The sequence below is a fragment of the Dipodomys spectabilis genome, unplaced genomic scaffold, assembly GCF_019054845.1.
Source record: "Dipodomys spectabilis isolate Male_0828 unplaced genomic scaffold, ASM1905484v1 ptg000032l, whole genome shotgun sequence".
Taxonomy (NCBI): Eukaryota; Metazoa; Chordata; class Mammalia; order Rodentia; family Heteromyidae; genus Dipodomys; species Dipodomys spectabilis.
Window position 1 is genome coordinate 8,193,200 of NW_024870709.1, and position 18,235 is coordinate 8,211,434.

Below are 18,235 nucleotides of genomic sequence, written 5' to 3' on the forward strand. Positions count from 1 at the left end.
ACAGTTTACCCAGCAGTTCAGTTATTTCCTTAACTATCAGAGAGAGAGAGTGAGAGAATTAGGAGACATCTCATCCGCTGTCTAAAGCCCATACAATTGAAAGGATGAAAATCACTGTCAGGGAATTAAGTAACTACCTGATATCTAATTGCCTTCCACCAATTGCTTCTATTCAACTCCATCTCTTCCAATCAGAACAGTCTCGCTATTCATCAGAGAAACCATATTTATTCTTGAAACAGTGAGAGTGAAAGTGTAAAGCCTATAGAATGGAACAGAATGGGAGGGATCTGAGGGTTGAATAGTCTTATGTTGCAAAATGGTTTGAGGGTCACAGAAATAAACAAGTTCTACTCTGGGATCCAGGCTAAGGATGGTACAGAAAACTCAGACCTCTTACTTCCTGACTTTTCCACCTGCTGTTGCTATAACAAAAGAGCTGGGGCTAGATCATTTATATCTTTAAAATTCTATCTCACTTACAATTTGGGAGGTCCAAGAACATGGTGCCAGACTGCTTTGTTCTAGTGAGGAGCTCATGGTAGAAGGAAAATGGGCATTTGAAAGAGAGCAAAGGAAATGACTGCTTTGTAACAACCAGCATTCATGAGCAACAAATCACTATCACGAGGACTATATTATCCTTTCACAAGGATTCATTATCCTCTAACAATCCTCTAATTATGTATTTGTTACAAGTCTCTCCACCTTTCAAAATGTTTATATCAAGGAATTTAAGCCTCAATTATGAGATCCGATAGTGATAAGCTATCTTCAAACCATAACACAGTGCTATCTTTCTATCAAGAGTCTGATTATTCCCAACTCACTGAACTTCAAAAATAATTTGATCACTTATTTACCTCAGACAAACAAAAAACAAAAACAAAAATACAACATACTACCTTTGTCTTTTATGCTATTTGAGGACTTTAGAAGTACTTCAAATGTTTAAAATTATTACTCTAAAAATCTAAACTTTTATCTTACATAAATGTTGCTGCTATACAGTACACTATGAAACTACTCACCCTGTTAATAAGTAATTTAGTATTACAAATTACATAATAACAAAATAACTTACCGAGAACAGTCAGCAGAACTTTCTTATTGGCAACACCAGGAGCTTTTTTCACTTTGCACTGATAGGTGCCGATATCCGATAGTTGTAAATTTGTTATGTTTATTGATGCATCACCAGATTTGAGATCACTACTTGTGAAATGTACTCGACCTTTCAGATCTTGATAGTAGTCATCATAAATTTTGTCTCCAGAGTATAAAATAATCTAAAAGCAAAGTCAAAATAAGACAGGAGACAAATACACAAAACAAAAAGAAAACTATCTCATTTAGGAGCTCCGGATATGCCACAATACTGCAGAATCTAAAATCAAAAGGGGAAGGACACTATATGAAGTCCACGGCCATCTATTCATAAAATGAGAAAAAAGAAAAGAATTAAGTGAGATTTGTTCCACTTTTCTATTTAAAATAGGGAAACCAAGAGCAAATATAATCACAGAATGGAGGATGCAGAGTTGTTCATTTCTATGCACTATGCATTTCAACTGCCATTGGAGCAGTATATCAATTAAGTATACCAAAAGAAGTATATACTATTCTGTTTCTCAAAAAAAAGGCTTATAGTTTACCACATTATGTAATAATAAAATTAACAAATTTACGTCAGGCCCTGGTGGTTCAAGCCTATAATCCTAGCTACTCAGGAGGCTGAGACCTGAGGATCTCAGTCCAAAGCCAGCCTTGGGCAGTAAAGTCTGTGAGACTCTTATCTCCAATAAACCACCAGAAAATCAGAAGTGGCACTGTGGCTCAAGTAGTAGAGCACTAGCCTTGAGTTAAAGAGCTGAGGAACATGCCCAGGCCCAGAGTTCAAGCCCCATGGCTGAACAAAAAAATTAACAAATTTAAAGAAAAAATAAAAGCATTTTTGTGTTAAAGTTAAGTTGGAGGCACCTTGAGAATTCTTGTTCCTAGTACATCAAAATTATTAAGATAAGCCTTTTAATATGGGTCTATGGGTTAACAAAACCTATGAATGAATCTTCGGGGACTAAGTCAAAGACTACTTCCTATTTCAATGAGTTTTCTGAAACACTACTAAAGAATTTGGTGGAAATCACTGAAGGCTAACTGGGTTTGGTAATATGTGCTTACAATCTCGGCTACTCGGAAGTTCAGGTAGGAGGATTAAGGTCTGAGGCTGGCAGGCCCAAAAATGTTAAGAGTTTATCAGAAAAACAAGCTAGAGCAAAAGGGACAAGCAGCATGATTCAAGCTGTGGACTGCTGGCCCCAGGTGTAAAAGCCGTGAGTTCAGTCCCCAGTAATTTTGTTTAAAAAACAAAAACTTGAAGCACTACAATGGTAATCTCTAACAACCCCTAAAAGTAATGTTTTTCTTATTTCTTACATTGGTCACTGAAATCTAGTCAAAAAGCCTGACTATAATGTATACCTTGAAAAACAATTTCTTTTCTGTTGGTAATTTAAGTGGTATAATTTGAGGAAAATGGCATGAAGGATACCTTTTGCCGGGTTTCCTATATAGAATCGCCTGAGAGGGGAAACTCACACTGTCTTTCCAACTCATACAATCCCAGCCCTAACTAAAAACCTGAGTGTGTGTGTGTGTGTGTGTGTGTGTGTGTGTGTGTGTGTGTGTGTGAACATATGTATTGACTATTACCAGGATACACTCAACGCTTAGTTTGCTAAGTACATATATATAAAAAGCAGTTGGGAAAAAAAAAAAGCCGAGGGGCCCCACAGCTGAATTCATTTGTAAACATGAGCCATTACTTTATTTGCTCAGCCTTCTTGCCCCACCCACTTCTCCACCTCAGCACTGAGAACTTTGTGCAGAGAAACAGTAGCTCCCTTTGAATTACACTACTGACTTAATTGAAGGACTCTAAGCTAGAATCTATTCTAGCACTGGTGTGCGGTCTCTAAGTTGTTTTCGCTTAAATCTAGGACTTGCCCACTTAAGAGCCACGGCTCCACTACTGGTTTTTGAGTGGTTAATTAGAGATAAGAGTCTCCAGGGACTTTTCTGCCTGGGGTGTGATCCTCAGATCTCAGCCTCCTGAGTAGCTAGCATTACAGGGATGAGCCACCAGCACCTAGCCAATCCATTCTACTTTTAATAGCTCATTTTGCAACATACACATTACTAGCCTTTAAAGATGGGCCTGACAAGCCTGGCGCTGGTGGCTCACGCCTGTAATCCTAGCTACTCAGGAGGCTGAGATCTGGGATCATGGTTCAAAGCCAGTCTGGGCAAGAAAGTCCAGGAGACTCTTATCTCAAAAAAAAAAAAAAAAAAAAAAACACCAGAAAACCAGAAGTGGTACTGTGGCTCAAGTGGTAGAGCAGTATCCTTGAGCAGACAATCTCAAGGACAACGCCCAGGCCCAGAGTTCAAGACCCAGGACCAACCAAAAAAAAAAAAAGGGGGGGGGGGGTGAGACTAACAAATAAGTTAGGTTTACATTGTGAGTTATTTTATAAACTAGAAGTGAGTAACTAACATTTAGCAGGCAATTCCACACATCTCCACAGATTCTTCTTCACCCCAGGGATGCTTTAGAGCACTGTCCACATGTAACACCTAGCCTAAGAAAAACAGTAAGTAGCCGAGCGCTGGTGGCTCATGCCTGTAATCCTAGCTACTCAGGAGGCTGAGATCTGAGGATCGCGGTTCAAAGCCAGCCCGGGCAGGAGACAGCGTGAGACTCCTATCTCCAATAAACCGCCAGAAAACCGGAAGTGGCGCTGTAGCTCAAGTGGTAGAGCGCTGGCCTTGAGCTGAAGAGCTGAGGGACAGCGCCCAGGCCCAGAGTTCAAGCCCCACGACTGACAAAAAAAAAAAAAAAGAAAAACAGTAAGTAGTTCCCACACACCAAGCTTTGCAGTCACACTTAGCTGCCAGCCAGATCTGTTTGGCGCAATGCATGATTAATATTTTTTATATTTTGAATAAGTCCTGTTCTTCCTATTATTTTTAAATAACTTTATATACTATATACATATCTATACATACATATGCTATGAATATATAGTACTTTGTTTATAATGGTAGTACAGAAAGTCCTCCAAAAGATGGTACTTAACTAATGATGAAACAAGATTCATATACAAAGCACAGTTGTTTTTCTGATTCCCATTATTATTAATATTTTTACATCTACTTACAAGCTGATAAAATAGTTGTGCATAGTGTTTCACTGAATTCCTTTAACACCTCAGAGGTAATCAATAACCAGTCCCTATTTTACACCTTTTTTTACATCTTTTAAATAAAGGTGTGTCTAACATGAGAGGCAATAGGGGATCACCAAAGTACAGAGAACTGGATTCAAATCTCAACTGCTAGCTGTGTGGCCACAGTCTTGTTCCTGCACATAGCTGATACCATTTCTACCCTGTCATATTCTCACTTAAGGGTGTCATTTCAAGGCTTACATAAAACACCTACAGTCAGGCTGGACTGTGTAGTGATGTTTCTGTGGCTAAGTTTCTTTCATAGCCATCTTGTGTTTGTGTGAGAACAGTCTGTGGTTTTCACACAATGGCAAAAATATATAACACCTAACAATGTATTTCTCAGAACTTACCCACAATACTGAGTGTGGCATGGCTATCTAATTAAAGAACACTACCAAAAACATAGTACATGCTCACTGCTGACTAAAGTGATCACAGAAGAAGGAAGACCGGATATGGACTCAGCCCAGTCCTTTGATTCCAAGTCCTTAACTACTGTCTGCTAAATACAGTAAAAAAGGATTCTGCCAAGAGAATTTACTGAAATTCTAAGTAAACCCTCTCTTCTGTATAATCTCCCTTTAACCTTACCTTTCTTCTACTGTTTTAGGCCAGGTTTTTCCTTTTTTTTTTTCTTTTTATACACTATATATGTGAATATACATATATTCACATATATGTGTGCGCATCTATATATGTATGTATGTATACAGACACATCTCAAAACATCCCTCAAAATATTTAACTTGTTCTTCTCCTCCTGGTCTAATTTTATTTTATTAAATGTGTCCGATGAAGCTAATAAACAACCTTGCAGATAAAATGAGGTTTTTAAAAGGCAAAAGGAGATACTCATTTTTGGAGACGGCAGTACCTGGCAAATTTTGGGGGTGGGGTGCATGTGTGTCTGCATGCACAAGCAGTTTTTGGTTTGCAAGTTTTCTACATTAAGCACTTATTACTTCGACTAGGAAAAAGTATTATAAATGTACTTTTGTATTTTTAAATTAATGACTTACGTTAACTGTAACCTTCTCTATACCTCACCTTTATAGTAATAATTTTTAAATTAATGATTAAACATTTTATGTACTGTATCTTCATGCTACAATGACTTCATTTTGTTTCTGAAGAAACTCAATGCATAGGATATTTAAGGCAAAGAGTGAGATGAATAGAATCTAATAATATATGCCTATGTTACAGTACGTGACATCTTACATTTTACAGTAACAGAATGCCTGTGTATTCTATCCAACCTTTAACATAGCATTTCCTCCCTGCCATCCATGACGTAACCACACCCACTTCCGTCTTGTGCCCTCTGGACACCCAGCACAATTTCCTGACTTATAACAAACAATTTCTAATCAAGACTTTCCGTACTTTCCCAAGTTCCTCTTCTTCCCCGTAACCTTCTCTAAGGAACAGAATGACCTCTTCCCAATTGTAATCTGAAGTCAACTTATTATCCATTTCACTTCATTACCTCGGTGACCTCAACTTCCCCCGCTAGGTGATTGCCTTCCTCACAAGCCTGAGCAGTCAGATTTCTTCCCGGCTCCCTGCAGCCAGACTATGCCATGTGCAGGGTGATGGGCAGGCACAGGAGAGCTGCACGGCCATCTGCACGGTGGCCCAGCCCTTCTCACACTCACCACTTGATCCACCTGCTGATTATCGGATGGAGAGAGCAGCCATTCAATGTCCAATGGCCCCTGGTCTTCCTGGCTGAGGGTGAACTTGCAGGGCAGATAGGCTGTTTCCCCTTTAGCTTTTTCGATCGTCTGTTCAGGAGTGGTGATACTCAAGCCTCTGGTGAAATCTGGAGAAAGAAGCACACAAATGGGACTAAGCAACTGCAATGACTCCGGCTCATGGCCTTGCGGCCACGCTGGGCAGCACAGTGCTGGGGGATGGGGGTAGGGAAGACCCAGAAGAATGGCGTTTCAACTCAGTCGTGCCTTTGTAAAAAATGGAATGACACTATTAATACCATCTGCTTTTCTTTAAAACATTACGAACTTTCCAACACCACACAAAATAACTTTATGATTCACTGAGCATTTCTGTATCTCAGCAGACATTTTTAAATTGCAGTTGGCTAGAATCTGCAAAAGCTCAGTTATAAGCTAGAAATCACACTAATTCACACTCACTACGATGGAACGAATACATCTGCAAGTCATTTTTGACAGGGCCATGTTAATGATTTTGACACATGTTCCTGCTAAAGCTTTTTTTTGGGGGGGTGAGGGGAAATGGGAGCGTCAGTCATGGGGCCTGTACTCTGGACCTGGGCGCTGTCCCTCAGCTCTTCAGCTCAAGGCTAGCACTCTACCACTTGAGCCACAGTGCAACTTCTGGCTTTTTATGTTTCTGTGGTGCTGAGGAATTGAACCCAGGACCTCATGCATTCAAGGCAAGCACGTTACCACTGAGCCACCTTCCCAGCCCCCGATAAGGCTTTTTTAATTTTTAGTAAACTTGTATCATTTCTGTTGAATGCTTAATTCATTTCATTTTTTTAAAATTTATTTTTTTTTGGGTCCGGTTGTGGGGCCTGAACTCTGGGCCTAGGCACTTGTCCCTCAGCTCTTCAACTCAAGGCTAGCGCTCTACCACTTGAGCTACAGCGCCACTTCCGGCTTTTTGCTTATATGGTTAGTGCTGAGGAATCAAAATCAGGGCCTCATGCATGCAAGGCAAGTGCTCTACCACTGAGTGCTCTACTTAATTCATTTCAATGCAATACTTTGTGACAAGAAAATGAAGACAGGAAGGAAAGAAAGAAGGAAGGAAAGAAGCAAGCAAGCAAGCACTGTCAATTTATCTGAGTGATAGGCTGTATAATATTGTTTTGAGCTAAAGGCAGACCCTGTGTATGACCTTCATCTCATTCAAGTTTAGTGGAACTGAAAAATTCCTATTACTCCATATTTATATTCTACCTCTTACACGGATATATACACAAAATACCATTATATTCGATTTACTTTTTTTACAATTACCAGGACTTGAACTTAAGGAGTTTTGTTTTTTAAGATTTTTTTTTTTAATTTATTTATTTTTTTGCTTATGTGGTGCTGAGGAATTGAACCCAGGGCCTCATGCATTGCAAGGCAAGCACTCTACCACTGAGCCACCTTCCCAGCCCAACTTAAGGACTTTTAATCTCTCACTGGGCTAGTTCTCTACTACTTCAGCCATGCTTCCAGACCAGCATTTTTGCTACTTAATTGAAGATTGAGTGATGCAGACTTTTCTCTCTGGGCTGGCTTTGAACCACAATCCTCTAGGTCTTAGCCTCCTTAATAGCTAGAATGAAAGGCCTGAGCCACCAGAGCCCAGCTATTTCCAAAGCTTTTAATAGCATTTAAGAACATTTCTCGAACAGATTAAAAATGGATACAAATTTCCTCTACTTCCTCCTGTAAGTCTCCGGCTGAGCTTGCTTTGACCAACAGAATTTAACAGGCGCTGCCCGGTGCACTAGGCCTCAAAAGCTCTGCTACACCCATCCCCTCCTCTTTTGGACCCCTCTCACTGTGAACAAATCTCAGGGGTAAGAATGGATGTGTCTCTTATCCCTGTGGATAAGCCCATCCTACCCGCTTGCCTCACCTAACCTGGAACTGTATAGGATCATGGACACAGGATTTCTTTGTGTTAAGCCTCCACTTGAGTTGATTTTTACATAGCAAGATTGATGACCACTATGCAAACCCAATAATTCAGACCCATCAACGTACTAATCTCCCCAATGCCCTTATTACTTCAGTCTCCATTTCATAGCTACATATTTAAAATAGGACTTCATATGTATTTATACCTCTGGATAAACATGTTTTTTTTTTAAATCATGTCTAATACTCAGTTCCCTGCCTTCCTCAGTTGCTAAAGACATTCTTCCTCTCCGCCCTGTAACGACCCTTCTGCCCTCATTTCACACTGTTTACACCCCTTCTCGGGGTTGAGCATGTACTACTACTACCTTGCACTGTTTTTCCTTTGCAGACTCGATGGTGAGACTATCAAGTATCAGTATTTGAGATTGGGTCACACTACCTCAATGGTGATTAACTTTTCATCCCATGCTATCTCTTTTTTTTTTTTTTTTTGGGTCCAGTCATGGGGCCTGAACTCTGGGACTGGGCGCTGTCCCTCAGCTCTTCAGCTCTAGGCTAGCGCTCTACCACTTGAGCCACAGCACCACTTCGGGCTTTTTTGTTTTTGCTTATGTGGTGCTGAAGAATCGAACCCAGGGCCTCTGGCATGCAAGGCATGCGCTCTACCACTGAGCCACCTTCCCAGCCCCCAGGCTATTTCTTATATGCTTAGGACTTTGTGAAGTGCTTGTCCCATTTTACCATTAAACCATTAATTAGCACCATTACGGTAGAAAGAAACTAGAAGTAACAACTTTTTCACATAGTTCCTTGCATGTAAAGAAAAGACTGCATTATCAGTGTGACCAGTTTTAGAAATGTTGGGAGGTGAGGGGATTTATCTGCCTGAAGAAATTCCACTTTTTTTAAGTGTTCCTTGTTTCTTTTCTCTTGGGAGAGGATGAATCCAGAGCCTCCCATATGCTAGGCAATTACACGCTCTATGCCTTCACACCAGCCATTTCTGTCTATGGCCACTACACTTTGTTGCCTACATTTAACTTTATGTGTCAAGGAAGGTAAGAACAACCCCACTACACTTCAGAACAAAAACTGCATTTCAAAATGAATAAAATATAGCTCAGCAATACACAAAAGTGAATATGCAAAATCACTATCATGTAATTTTGTGTTTTGAGGTTCTGTTTTGAGTTATTTTATAGAAATGACATTTATCAAACATCAACATTATTTAAAGTTCAAATCCTCCCACGTATACTGTTTAACTCTATATAAAGTCACCAGAATGAAATGCAACTAAATTGTCTTCCATTCTTCTTGTTTACAGAGAAAATTACTTTGACTTTAAAATACTGAAATGTCTTAATATTTGTTATATGTGTACATAAAAATGATGTTAAAATAAAAAAACACCAGCCCTAGCTACTCAGAAGGCTGAGATCTGAGGATCCCAGTTCAAAGGCAACCTGGGCAGCAAAATCTGTGAGACTTTTATCTCCAATAAACCACTAGAAAACCAGAGCCGGCACTGTGGCTGAGCGCTAGCTTTGAGCTGAAAAACTGAGGAACAGTGCTCAGGCCCAGAGTTCAAGTCCCACACCAGAAAATTTAACAAAAACTAAAAGGCAAAAAAAAACAAAACCCCAAAATGTTATCAGCAACTATTTTTGAGAACGGAGAATGCAATGACAGAAAACGCCAATTCCGGTGAGGTTTTTTATTTTGTTTTGTTTTGCTTTTTTGGTTGGTAGTAAGGCTTGAACTCTGGGCCTGGGCACTGTCCCTCAGCTCTTCAGCTCAAGGCAAGCGCTCTACCACTTGAGCTACGGCACCACTTCTGGTTTTCAGGTGGTTAATTGAGGTAAGAATCTTTCCTGCCCAGGCTGGCTTTGAATCACGATCCTCAGATCTCAGCCTCCTGAGTAGCTAGGATTACAGGCGTGAGCCACCAATGCTGGTGCCTATTCTGTTTTATTCTGTGTTTTGACATTTACACACAAGTTCTAATTTGTAGGTTCCGCATCTACAGAGTCAAACAAACTTGGGCCAAAAATATACTTTTAAAACTACATCCAAGCCAGGCCCTAGTGGCTCACACCTGTAATGCTAGCTACTGAGATCTGAGTATTGCAGTTCAAAGCCAGCCAGGGCAGGAAAGACCATCAGACTGTTACCTCTAACCAGCAGAACATCAGAACTGGAGCTGTGGCTCAAAGTGGTAGAGCATGAGCCTTAAGGAGCTTAGTGAGAGCACACAGGCTCCAAGTTCAAGCCCCAAGAAACTGCATCTATACTAAACACAGATTCTTCCTTGCTACTCCGTTAGTGTATAAGAATTGCATAGTATTCATATTACATTATAGGTAATCTAGAAATGATTTTCAAGTATATTGAAGGATGTGCTCGGTTTGCATGCAAAACATTACACCATTCTATGTAAGGAACTGGAGCATCTGTGAGCTTGATTAGCTATAAAGAGCCTGTGGAGACCAAGGGATGACTACACTGCTTGAGAAATTTCAAAGTGATTTTTTAAATGACTTTCAGTAGTTCTTCTTCAAAATGGTACTTAAAACATTCAACTGCTCTTAATTGTGTTGTACTAAAAGTGAACTGACATCTCGAGATCCTACAAAAACAGTTCCTGGGTTTCCTAGCAACACTGGAAGGTATCTTCCCATAAAAGCAGTTTTTTTTTTCCTGCCAAGTGCTGAACTATCTAGCAGTCACCAATTGCATGAAACAAAGGCAGACGCTTGGTCCCATCCAGTGGCCATAGAGATTCTTTCTCCACTGTCCAATATTATTCATACAGCAAATTGATCACTTAGCTTGCAAATCGAGTACAGATTCAAAGTTGGCTTGAAGATTAAACAAAATCTTACGTTTTCTTACAATGTTGTATTTATATTTATATTCCCGAGTGTGACCAAATATAAAGCAAATGTCCAGCCACAAGAGTTGGCCGAGTCCAGTTATAAGTGCTCAGAACTGGAGTATATAAATAAACACAGTGAATCCTGTCACCTACTGGCTGTGATTCAAGTCACATCTCCCAGCTTTCTGCTTGTTCTTTTTAATCTCAACTTTCTAAATCATTTGGACGTTTAAGGCTTCCCTGTTGTCCAGTCTCACTTCAAGCTGAGCATCAAAGTAACATGAATTTATCAAAGAATATTTTTCAGCCCTTAAAGGTCACCTCCTACCAAACAGCCTTAGAAGACCCATTTCTACCCAGCAAGAAGTGTTGAACTAGAGATAATGAAGGCTGCAGTTTTAACTGTAGAAAAGAGGCAGTGTTCTGAACAAACAGCACGTCTTCATTTGCTTCATTTTTCAAGTTTAAGTTATTTATTTTTAACTTGGCCAGTCTAAAGTGATCTTTTCTTTCTAGTCTTAAGATTTAAAAGCAAAAAACAAAAAAAAAAACAAAAAACTTACGGTTTTTTTTTTTGTTTTTTGGGTTTTTTTTTTTGTCAGCCATGAGGCTTAAACTCTGGGCCTGAACACTTGCTGTCCCTCAGCTCTTCAGCTCAAGGCTAGCGCTCTACCACTTGAGCCACAGTGCCACTTCCAGCTTTTTCTGAGTGTGGGTTATTGGAGATAAGAGTTTCGTGGACTTTCCTGTCCCAGCTGGCTTTGAACTGTGATCCTCAGATCTCAACCCTTTGAGTAGTTAGGATTACAGGTGTGGGCCACCAGTGCCCAGCTGGGGGGGGGGGGGGGGGTGTTTTGTGTGTGTGTGTGTGTGTGTGTGTGTGTGTGTGTGTGTGTGTGTGTGTGTGTGTGTGTTTAAGGGGGGTAAACATGGGAAAATTTTAACTAATGTTCTCTGTGAGGAAAGTCTTAGAGAACAGTGAAAAAGAAAAAAAAATCTAACCATATTAAACTTTATGAGCTCAAATTACCATTTGGCAAAACTACAGTGATGACTGCTTTAAGCAAGGTATCAAAAGTTAATACATACAAGTATAATACAAGAGCCAGGCACTGGTGGCTCACACCGGTTTGAGGCCAGCCCAGGCTTTTAGAAAAGTCTCCATGAGACACTTATCTCCAATTAATCACTCAACAGAGGGCTGGCTCAGTGGTAGAGTGCTTGCCTTGCATGCCTGAGGCCCTGGGTTCGATTCCTCAGCACCACATAAGCAAAAAAGAAAAAAGCCGGAAGTGGCACTGTGGCTCAAGTGGTAGAGCGCTAGCCTTGAGGTGAAGAACAGAGGGACAGCGCCCAGGCCCAGAGTTCAGGCCCCATGACCGGACCCCCCCCCCCCCCACCGCCACCACAAAAAAAAAAAAAAAGAAAAAAAAAACCACTCAACAGAAATGGCACTGTGGATCAAAGTGGTAGAACCCTAGCCTTGAGCAAAAGAGCTCAGGGACAGCACCCAGGTCCTGAGTTCATGCCCTACAACTGACCAAAAGAAAATATAAGACAGGATATTTTACATGTTGTCAGAGAATCTTCTCACATTAACATATTACGGAGTGAGATGGTAACTTCACAATGCAGAATTCTAATACACACTAACTTAATTAAATGGCCAATAACCTTTATAAGAAAAGAAGGGGGCTGGGAAGGTGGCTCAGTGGTAGAGCGCTTGCTTTGCATGCATGAGGCCTTGGGTTCAATTCCTCAGCACCACATAAGCAGAAAAAGTCGGAAGTGGCATTACGGCTCAAGTGGTAGAACCTTAGCCTTGAGCTGAAGAGCTGAGGGACAGCGCCCAGACCCAGAGTCCAGGCCCCACAACTGGGGGGGGGGGGGAGGGGGGGGGGGAAGATGGCTGTCATATGCCCTCCCCCCCAACCCAAAAGATACAGTATTTATTATCCCATGGTCGTGTGTACCAAAAATTCATGATCTAACCATAAAGATATGCAAGAAGTCGACTGCTGGTGGCTCGTGTCTGTAACCCTAGTTTCTAGAAGGCTGAAATCTGATGATAGTCAATTCAAAGCCAGCCCGGGCAGCTGGAAGTAGAAGTGTGGCTCAAATGGTAGAGCATGAATCTTGAGCACAAAAGCTCAAGGACTGGTGGCTCACGCCTGTAATCCTAGGTACTCAGGAGGCTGAGATCTGAGGATCATGGTTCAAAGCCAGCCCAGGCAAGAGAGTCCATGAAACTCTGATCTCCAATAAACCACCAGAAAACCGGAAGTGGCACTGTAGCTCAAGTGGCAGAATGTTAGCCTGGAGCTGAAGAGCTGAGGTGCTGAGGTACAGCACTTAGTCCCAGAGTTCAAGCCCCACAACCAACAAAAACAAAAAACAAAAAACTCAGCACCTCCTTCCCCTCATACACACGAAGATATGGAAGAATCTTAAAATGTATTACTAAAAAACGATTCCAGGAAATGGAACAAGGTTTTTCTCTGTTGCTGTTTTTGGGTGTTTTTTTTTTTTTGTCTTGTTCATCACCATGTCTTTGGGAGTGTAGGGGAGGTACAGAAATGGACTGACAAAGGGTGAACAAAGTCAGCAACGGTACTCACTGAACACTGTTGAAAATGAACTATACAACTTGTGGGTGGGGATGAGAGGGGAAAACTGGAGAGAAGAAAGAAAGGGTGCCATTATTCAAAAAGAAATGTACACTAGGGCTGGGAATGTGGTTTAGTGGTAGAGTGCTTGCCTAGCATGCATGAAGTACTGGGTTCGATTCCTTAGTACCACACAAACAGAAAAAGCAGGAAGTGGTACTGTGGCTCAAAATGGTAGAGCGCTAACCTTGAGCAAAAGAAGCTCAGGGACAGTGCCCAGACCTTGAGTTCAAGCCTCAAGACTGGGGATTGCAGATGCAATCCAATGCTGAACTCAACACAAATTTAAACAGTATCATCTTTCACAGATAAAACTGACAGTGTTTTTTTTCCTAAACAAAAGTGAAGCTTAGCAAGAGTGTTGGAAACCATGGCAGCAAATAGACTAAATCCGTACAGCCTAGTGACCACACAGGAGAGACCTGGGCAATGTCAGCACTAATCTACTGTGAGGCCGGGACTCAAGGCTCACAGGCAGGCCCTCCCACATTCATTCTCAGTCACTAAAACTTTCTGACACAAGAAAACATCTCAACACAACCTTATTACCCCAGGAAATTTACGATAAGGAATCCAAGCTCATCTATTTGAGACAGAGACGAACAAAATATACCAGGAAAAACTGTTCCCCTCCAGCAAAAAGATCTTACTAACACAAGGGCTCTGGGGTTGGTAAAATTCATGAGTGGCCATCCCATGCAATAATGCCACCTTCAGATTTAATTCCATTCACTTGACAAAAAGAATGTATAGATAGCCAGGTGATCGTGGCTCACGCCTGTAATTTTACTCAGGAGGTTGAGATCTGAGGATCTCAATTAGCCAGCCCAAGCAGGTCTGTGAGACTTAACTCCAATTAAACACCAAAAAGCCAGAAGTAGAGCTGTGACTGAAGTCGTAAAGCACTACCCTTTAGCAAAAGAATTCAGGACCAGCACCCTGAGCCCCCAGTTCAAGCCCCAATACTGACAACAACAAAAAAGAATAGGTGTGTGCATATTTATTTATATGCCATATATACATGAAATACATTGTGTATATATGTATATATTTATACATAATATATGCAATGATAAACATAATAATAAATAATAAACATTTAGAGACTGGGAAGATCATGGTTCAAAGACAGCCTGGGTATGAACCATGGGATCACTTTTTTTTTTTTTTAATTTAATTTAATTTTATTTGTGAACATACTGTACAGAGGAGTTACAGTTACATGGGCAGGATAATGCGTACATTTCTTACCAAGCATTGCAGCCTCCTCCTTTGTTTACCCTTCACATCCCTTCCCAGCCTCCCCCCTCCCCAATGGGATCACTTTTTGACTGAGACTCCCATCTCAATCTGTGAGCTGGGCATGGCAACTCTGCCTGTAATCATAGCTACTGAGGAGGATGGAAGCCATTTCAAGCTAGTCAGTCCATAAGACCCTTACCTTCAATTAATTGCTAAAACTAAATAAATAAGTTAGGAGTAGAGCACCACTAGTCTTGAGTGAAAAGGCTCACGGACAGTGAGTAGGCCCTGAGTTCAAGCCCAAAACAAGATTTTCAGACTGTGTCATGAATTGAAATTCCAAAATACACTTATCCAAGCCCTCACTTCCATGTGACTGTACCAGAGACAAGGCTTTAATGTGAATAAAGTGAAGAGAGGCCAGAAGGGTAGAGATCTGAGCTCACAGGCCTGGCAGAGGAAGAGAAAGTCAGGCTCCAACTCACAAAGACCCAAATGAGAAGGCACCTGTCCACACACCAAAAGAAAGCCTTCACCAACAACCCTTGCTTTTGAGAAACAAGTTGCCTTGTGTTTTGTTATTGCAGCGGAACAAGCTCACGTAAGACTACCTAACATTCCTAGAACTGTTCATGTAACAAGCCTTTTGTTTGCCAGGACAAAAACTCTCATGAGTTTTTTTATCAATCCACAGCCATTCAGGAACCAAGGAGGGAATTCGTTGGATGGCTGTTGCAGGTTAAGAAGGAAATAATTTATGTACATTAAGATACAGACATGTTCGAGAAATAAACCTAATGCGTCTACCTGTAAGTCAGGAATTGTGTAAGGAGCTTTGTGGGTTGTTTTGTTTTGTTTTTGTCGGTGGTGGGCCTGGGTGCTGTCCTTCAGCTCTTTAGCTCAAGGCTGGTGTTCTACCACTTGAGCCACAGCACCTCTTCCGGTTTTCTGTTGGTTTTTATTGGAGATAAGAGTCTCACGGACTTCCCTGGCTGGGCTGACTTTGAACTCTGATCCTCAGATCTCAGCTTCCTGCATAGCCAAGATTACAGGCGGGAGCCACCGGCTCCTGGCTATGTTTTTCTATTTCATTTAATCCTTATAAAACCCATGGAACAGGCATTCCTAAGAGTAGCATCTAACTAGGGTTTCTCAGGTGGAACTGTGGGTAAGCGGTGAATAACCCCATCATTTAATCCATCCTCACATGGAGAAGATAGGCTTCCATAGAGGCTAATAAAAGTGCTGGTATAAAGAAAATGAATAGGGGGACATAACTAAGGTTACAGTGACACCAATTCTACTTTTCTTTTTCTTTCTGTTCTTTTTTTTCTTTCTTTTTTTATTTGGTGCCAGTACTGGAGTTTGAATTCAGGCCCAAGACATTCTCTTTAGCTTTTTCACTCATGGCTAGCACTCTACCACTTGAGCCACAGCTTCATGTTGGGCTTTTTGCTGGATGGTTAGAGATCAGGGTCTCTTGAATCTGTCTGCCTTTTCTGGCTTCAAACTGGCTTTAAAACTCTCAGATTTCAGCCTCCTTGAGCAGGTGCCACTGGCGCCCAGATGGAAACCAATTTTTGCACAGCATTATGGATATAAGAGATAGGTACATTATCAATCCATATACCCAGCCTGGACCCAAACAAATACTGTCCGGTTAATTCTGCCTCCTTAATACATTTCAAATTCAATCATTTTTGGGCTGGGAAGGTGGCTCAGTGGTAGAGTGCTTGCCTGGCATGCATGAGGCCCTGGGTTCAATTCCTCAGCACCATATAAGCAGAAAACACTGGAAGTGGTGCTCTGGCTCAAGTAGTAGAGCACTAGCCTTGAGCTGAAGAGCTCAGAGACAGTGCCCATGCCCAGAGTTCAGGCCCCATGACCAACCCCCCCCCCCCAAAAAAAAATCCAATCATTTTAATCTATGTCCATCCTGGTCACTGCTCTTTCTCGCCTAGCCTGAATACAGCCTGCTAACCGGCTTCTCTCCACTCATCTGTTTCATTTTAGTTACTTATCTAGAATAAGAAGTTAACAGACATTTGTTAATGAAGTTTTTTTAGGTCTTTCACTGAGGAAACAAAACAAAATAAAATGTTTGGAAACATCTTTTCTTTTTTCAGAAAATTATTTTAATACTTACAAAACATTTTTTTTTTGGGGGGGGGGTCTGGTCGTGGGGCCTGAACTCTGGGCCTGGGCGCTGTCCCTCAGCTCTTCAGCTCAAGGCTAGCGTTCTACCACTTGAGCCACAGCACCACTTCCGACCTTTTTCTTTTTGCTTATGTGGTGCTAAGGAGTCGAACCCAGGGCCTCAGGCATGCAAGGCAAGCGCTCTAACACTGAGCCACCTTTCCAGCCCACAAAACATTTTTTTTACAGAATCAGTATAAAATAGCAGTTGATTACTCATAATTATTAGAATTACTTAGACTTGGGGTCTTGGCTAAGTGGGGCTGAAATCAACAAAAGGACTTGGACTGTTGGCTCAGAAATCATTTAGGAAGACCCACACTGTTGATGTCTGTTATGCTTAGCTCTGATGAGATGGCCCAGTCCTTTAGAAAAAAAAAAAATCTCTATTCAGTCTTTGGAGGCTAGAAATGAATTCAGCAGCGTTCATTAAACACCTTCCAGCTCTGTCATTTACCACTTCTTCAACATTGAGTTCTGACTGCATCCATTTCAACTTTGTCTGTTCTTTTCTAAGTTGCTTTTATAATGTTAAATCATGGGCTGGGAAGATGGCTCAGTGGTAGAGCGCTTGCCTTGCATGCCTGAGGCCCTGGGTTCGATTCCCCAGCACCACATACGCAAAAAGAAAAAAAGCCAGAAGTGGCGCTGTGGCTCAAGTGGTAGAGTGCTAGCCTTGAGCTGAAGAGCTGAGGGACAGCGCCCAGGCCCAGAGTCCAGGCCCCAAGACTGGACCTAAAAAAAAAAAAAAAAAAAAAAGTTAAATCATCCAAATTCTTTTCTCTCTCTTCTCAGAAGTATTTTACTACTGCTGAGGTCTGCGCTATGCAATTTTTTATAACTTTGTCCCTACTGGCATGAGCTGACATCAACTGGAACTCCGCGAACTCCTCACAGTTCATACTGCCACTGGGCGCCGCCATATTGGACCTGGAAACATATTTTCTGTGTTTTCACTTGCCCCAGCAAGACACTAGATGTGAAGACTGACCACTGATGGTTGATGCACAGAGATTTTTAATGATCAAGTCATGTAATTCCAGCAGGGACTAGTAAGGTCTTTTCACCTACGTGAAGAGAAGGGCTGAGAATTATAAGCTAAGCAGCTCCCTAACCTGCGATCTAAGCAATCAAGAAAGTGCTCGTTACAACAGAATACAATAGCAACCAGGCAATTTTTGGAGGTGTAGAGTAAGCAAATCACAGTGTTGAGATGTGCTGAGGAAAGTCAAGAGTCACAGTCACAGATACTCACAGGTTTTCGGATCTTTCCATTAGAGAAGGGAACAGAGGATCCACTAGAAATGAAAGGGGGGTACATCTCAAAGCTGA

The 18,235-nt window shown here is 41.4% G+C and overlaps 1 protein-coding gene and 1 pseudogene across 2 annotated transcripts in view; both read right to left on the reverse strand.

Annotated features, from left to right (window-relative positions):
- Cxadr (CXADR Ig-like cell adhesion molecule) overlaps positions 1-18,235 on the reverse strand; it is a 59,918-nt gene that overhangs the window by 24,405 nt on the left and 17,278 nt on the right. For both annotated transcript variants that reach the window (XM_042676818.1, XM_042676817.1), the window contains exons 2-3: positions 5,951-6,117; positions 1,085-1,289 (exon numbers count right to left, since the gene is read on the reverse strand). In XM_042676818.1, coding sequence (XP_042532752.1) covers positions 1,085-1,289; positions 5,951-6,117 — 372 coding nt within the window. The remainder of the gene's footprint in view (positions 1-1,084; positions 1,290-5,950; positions 6,118-18,235) is intronic.
- Positions 17,209-17,826, reverse strand: LOC122105551 (annotated as a pseudogene).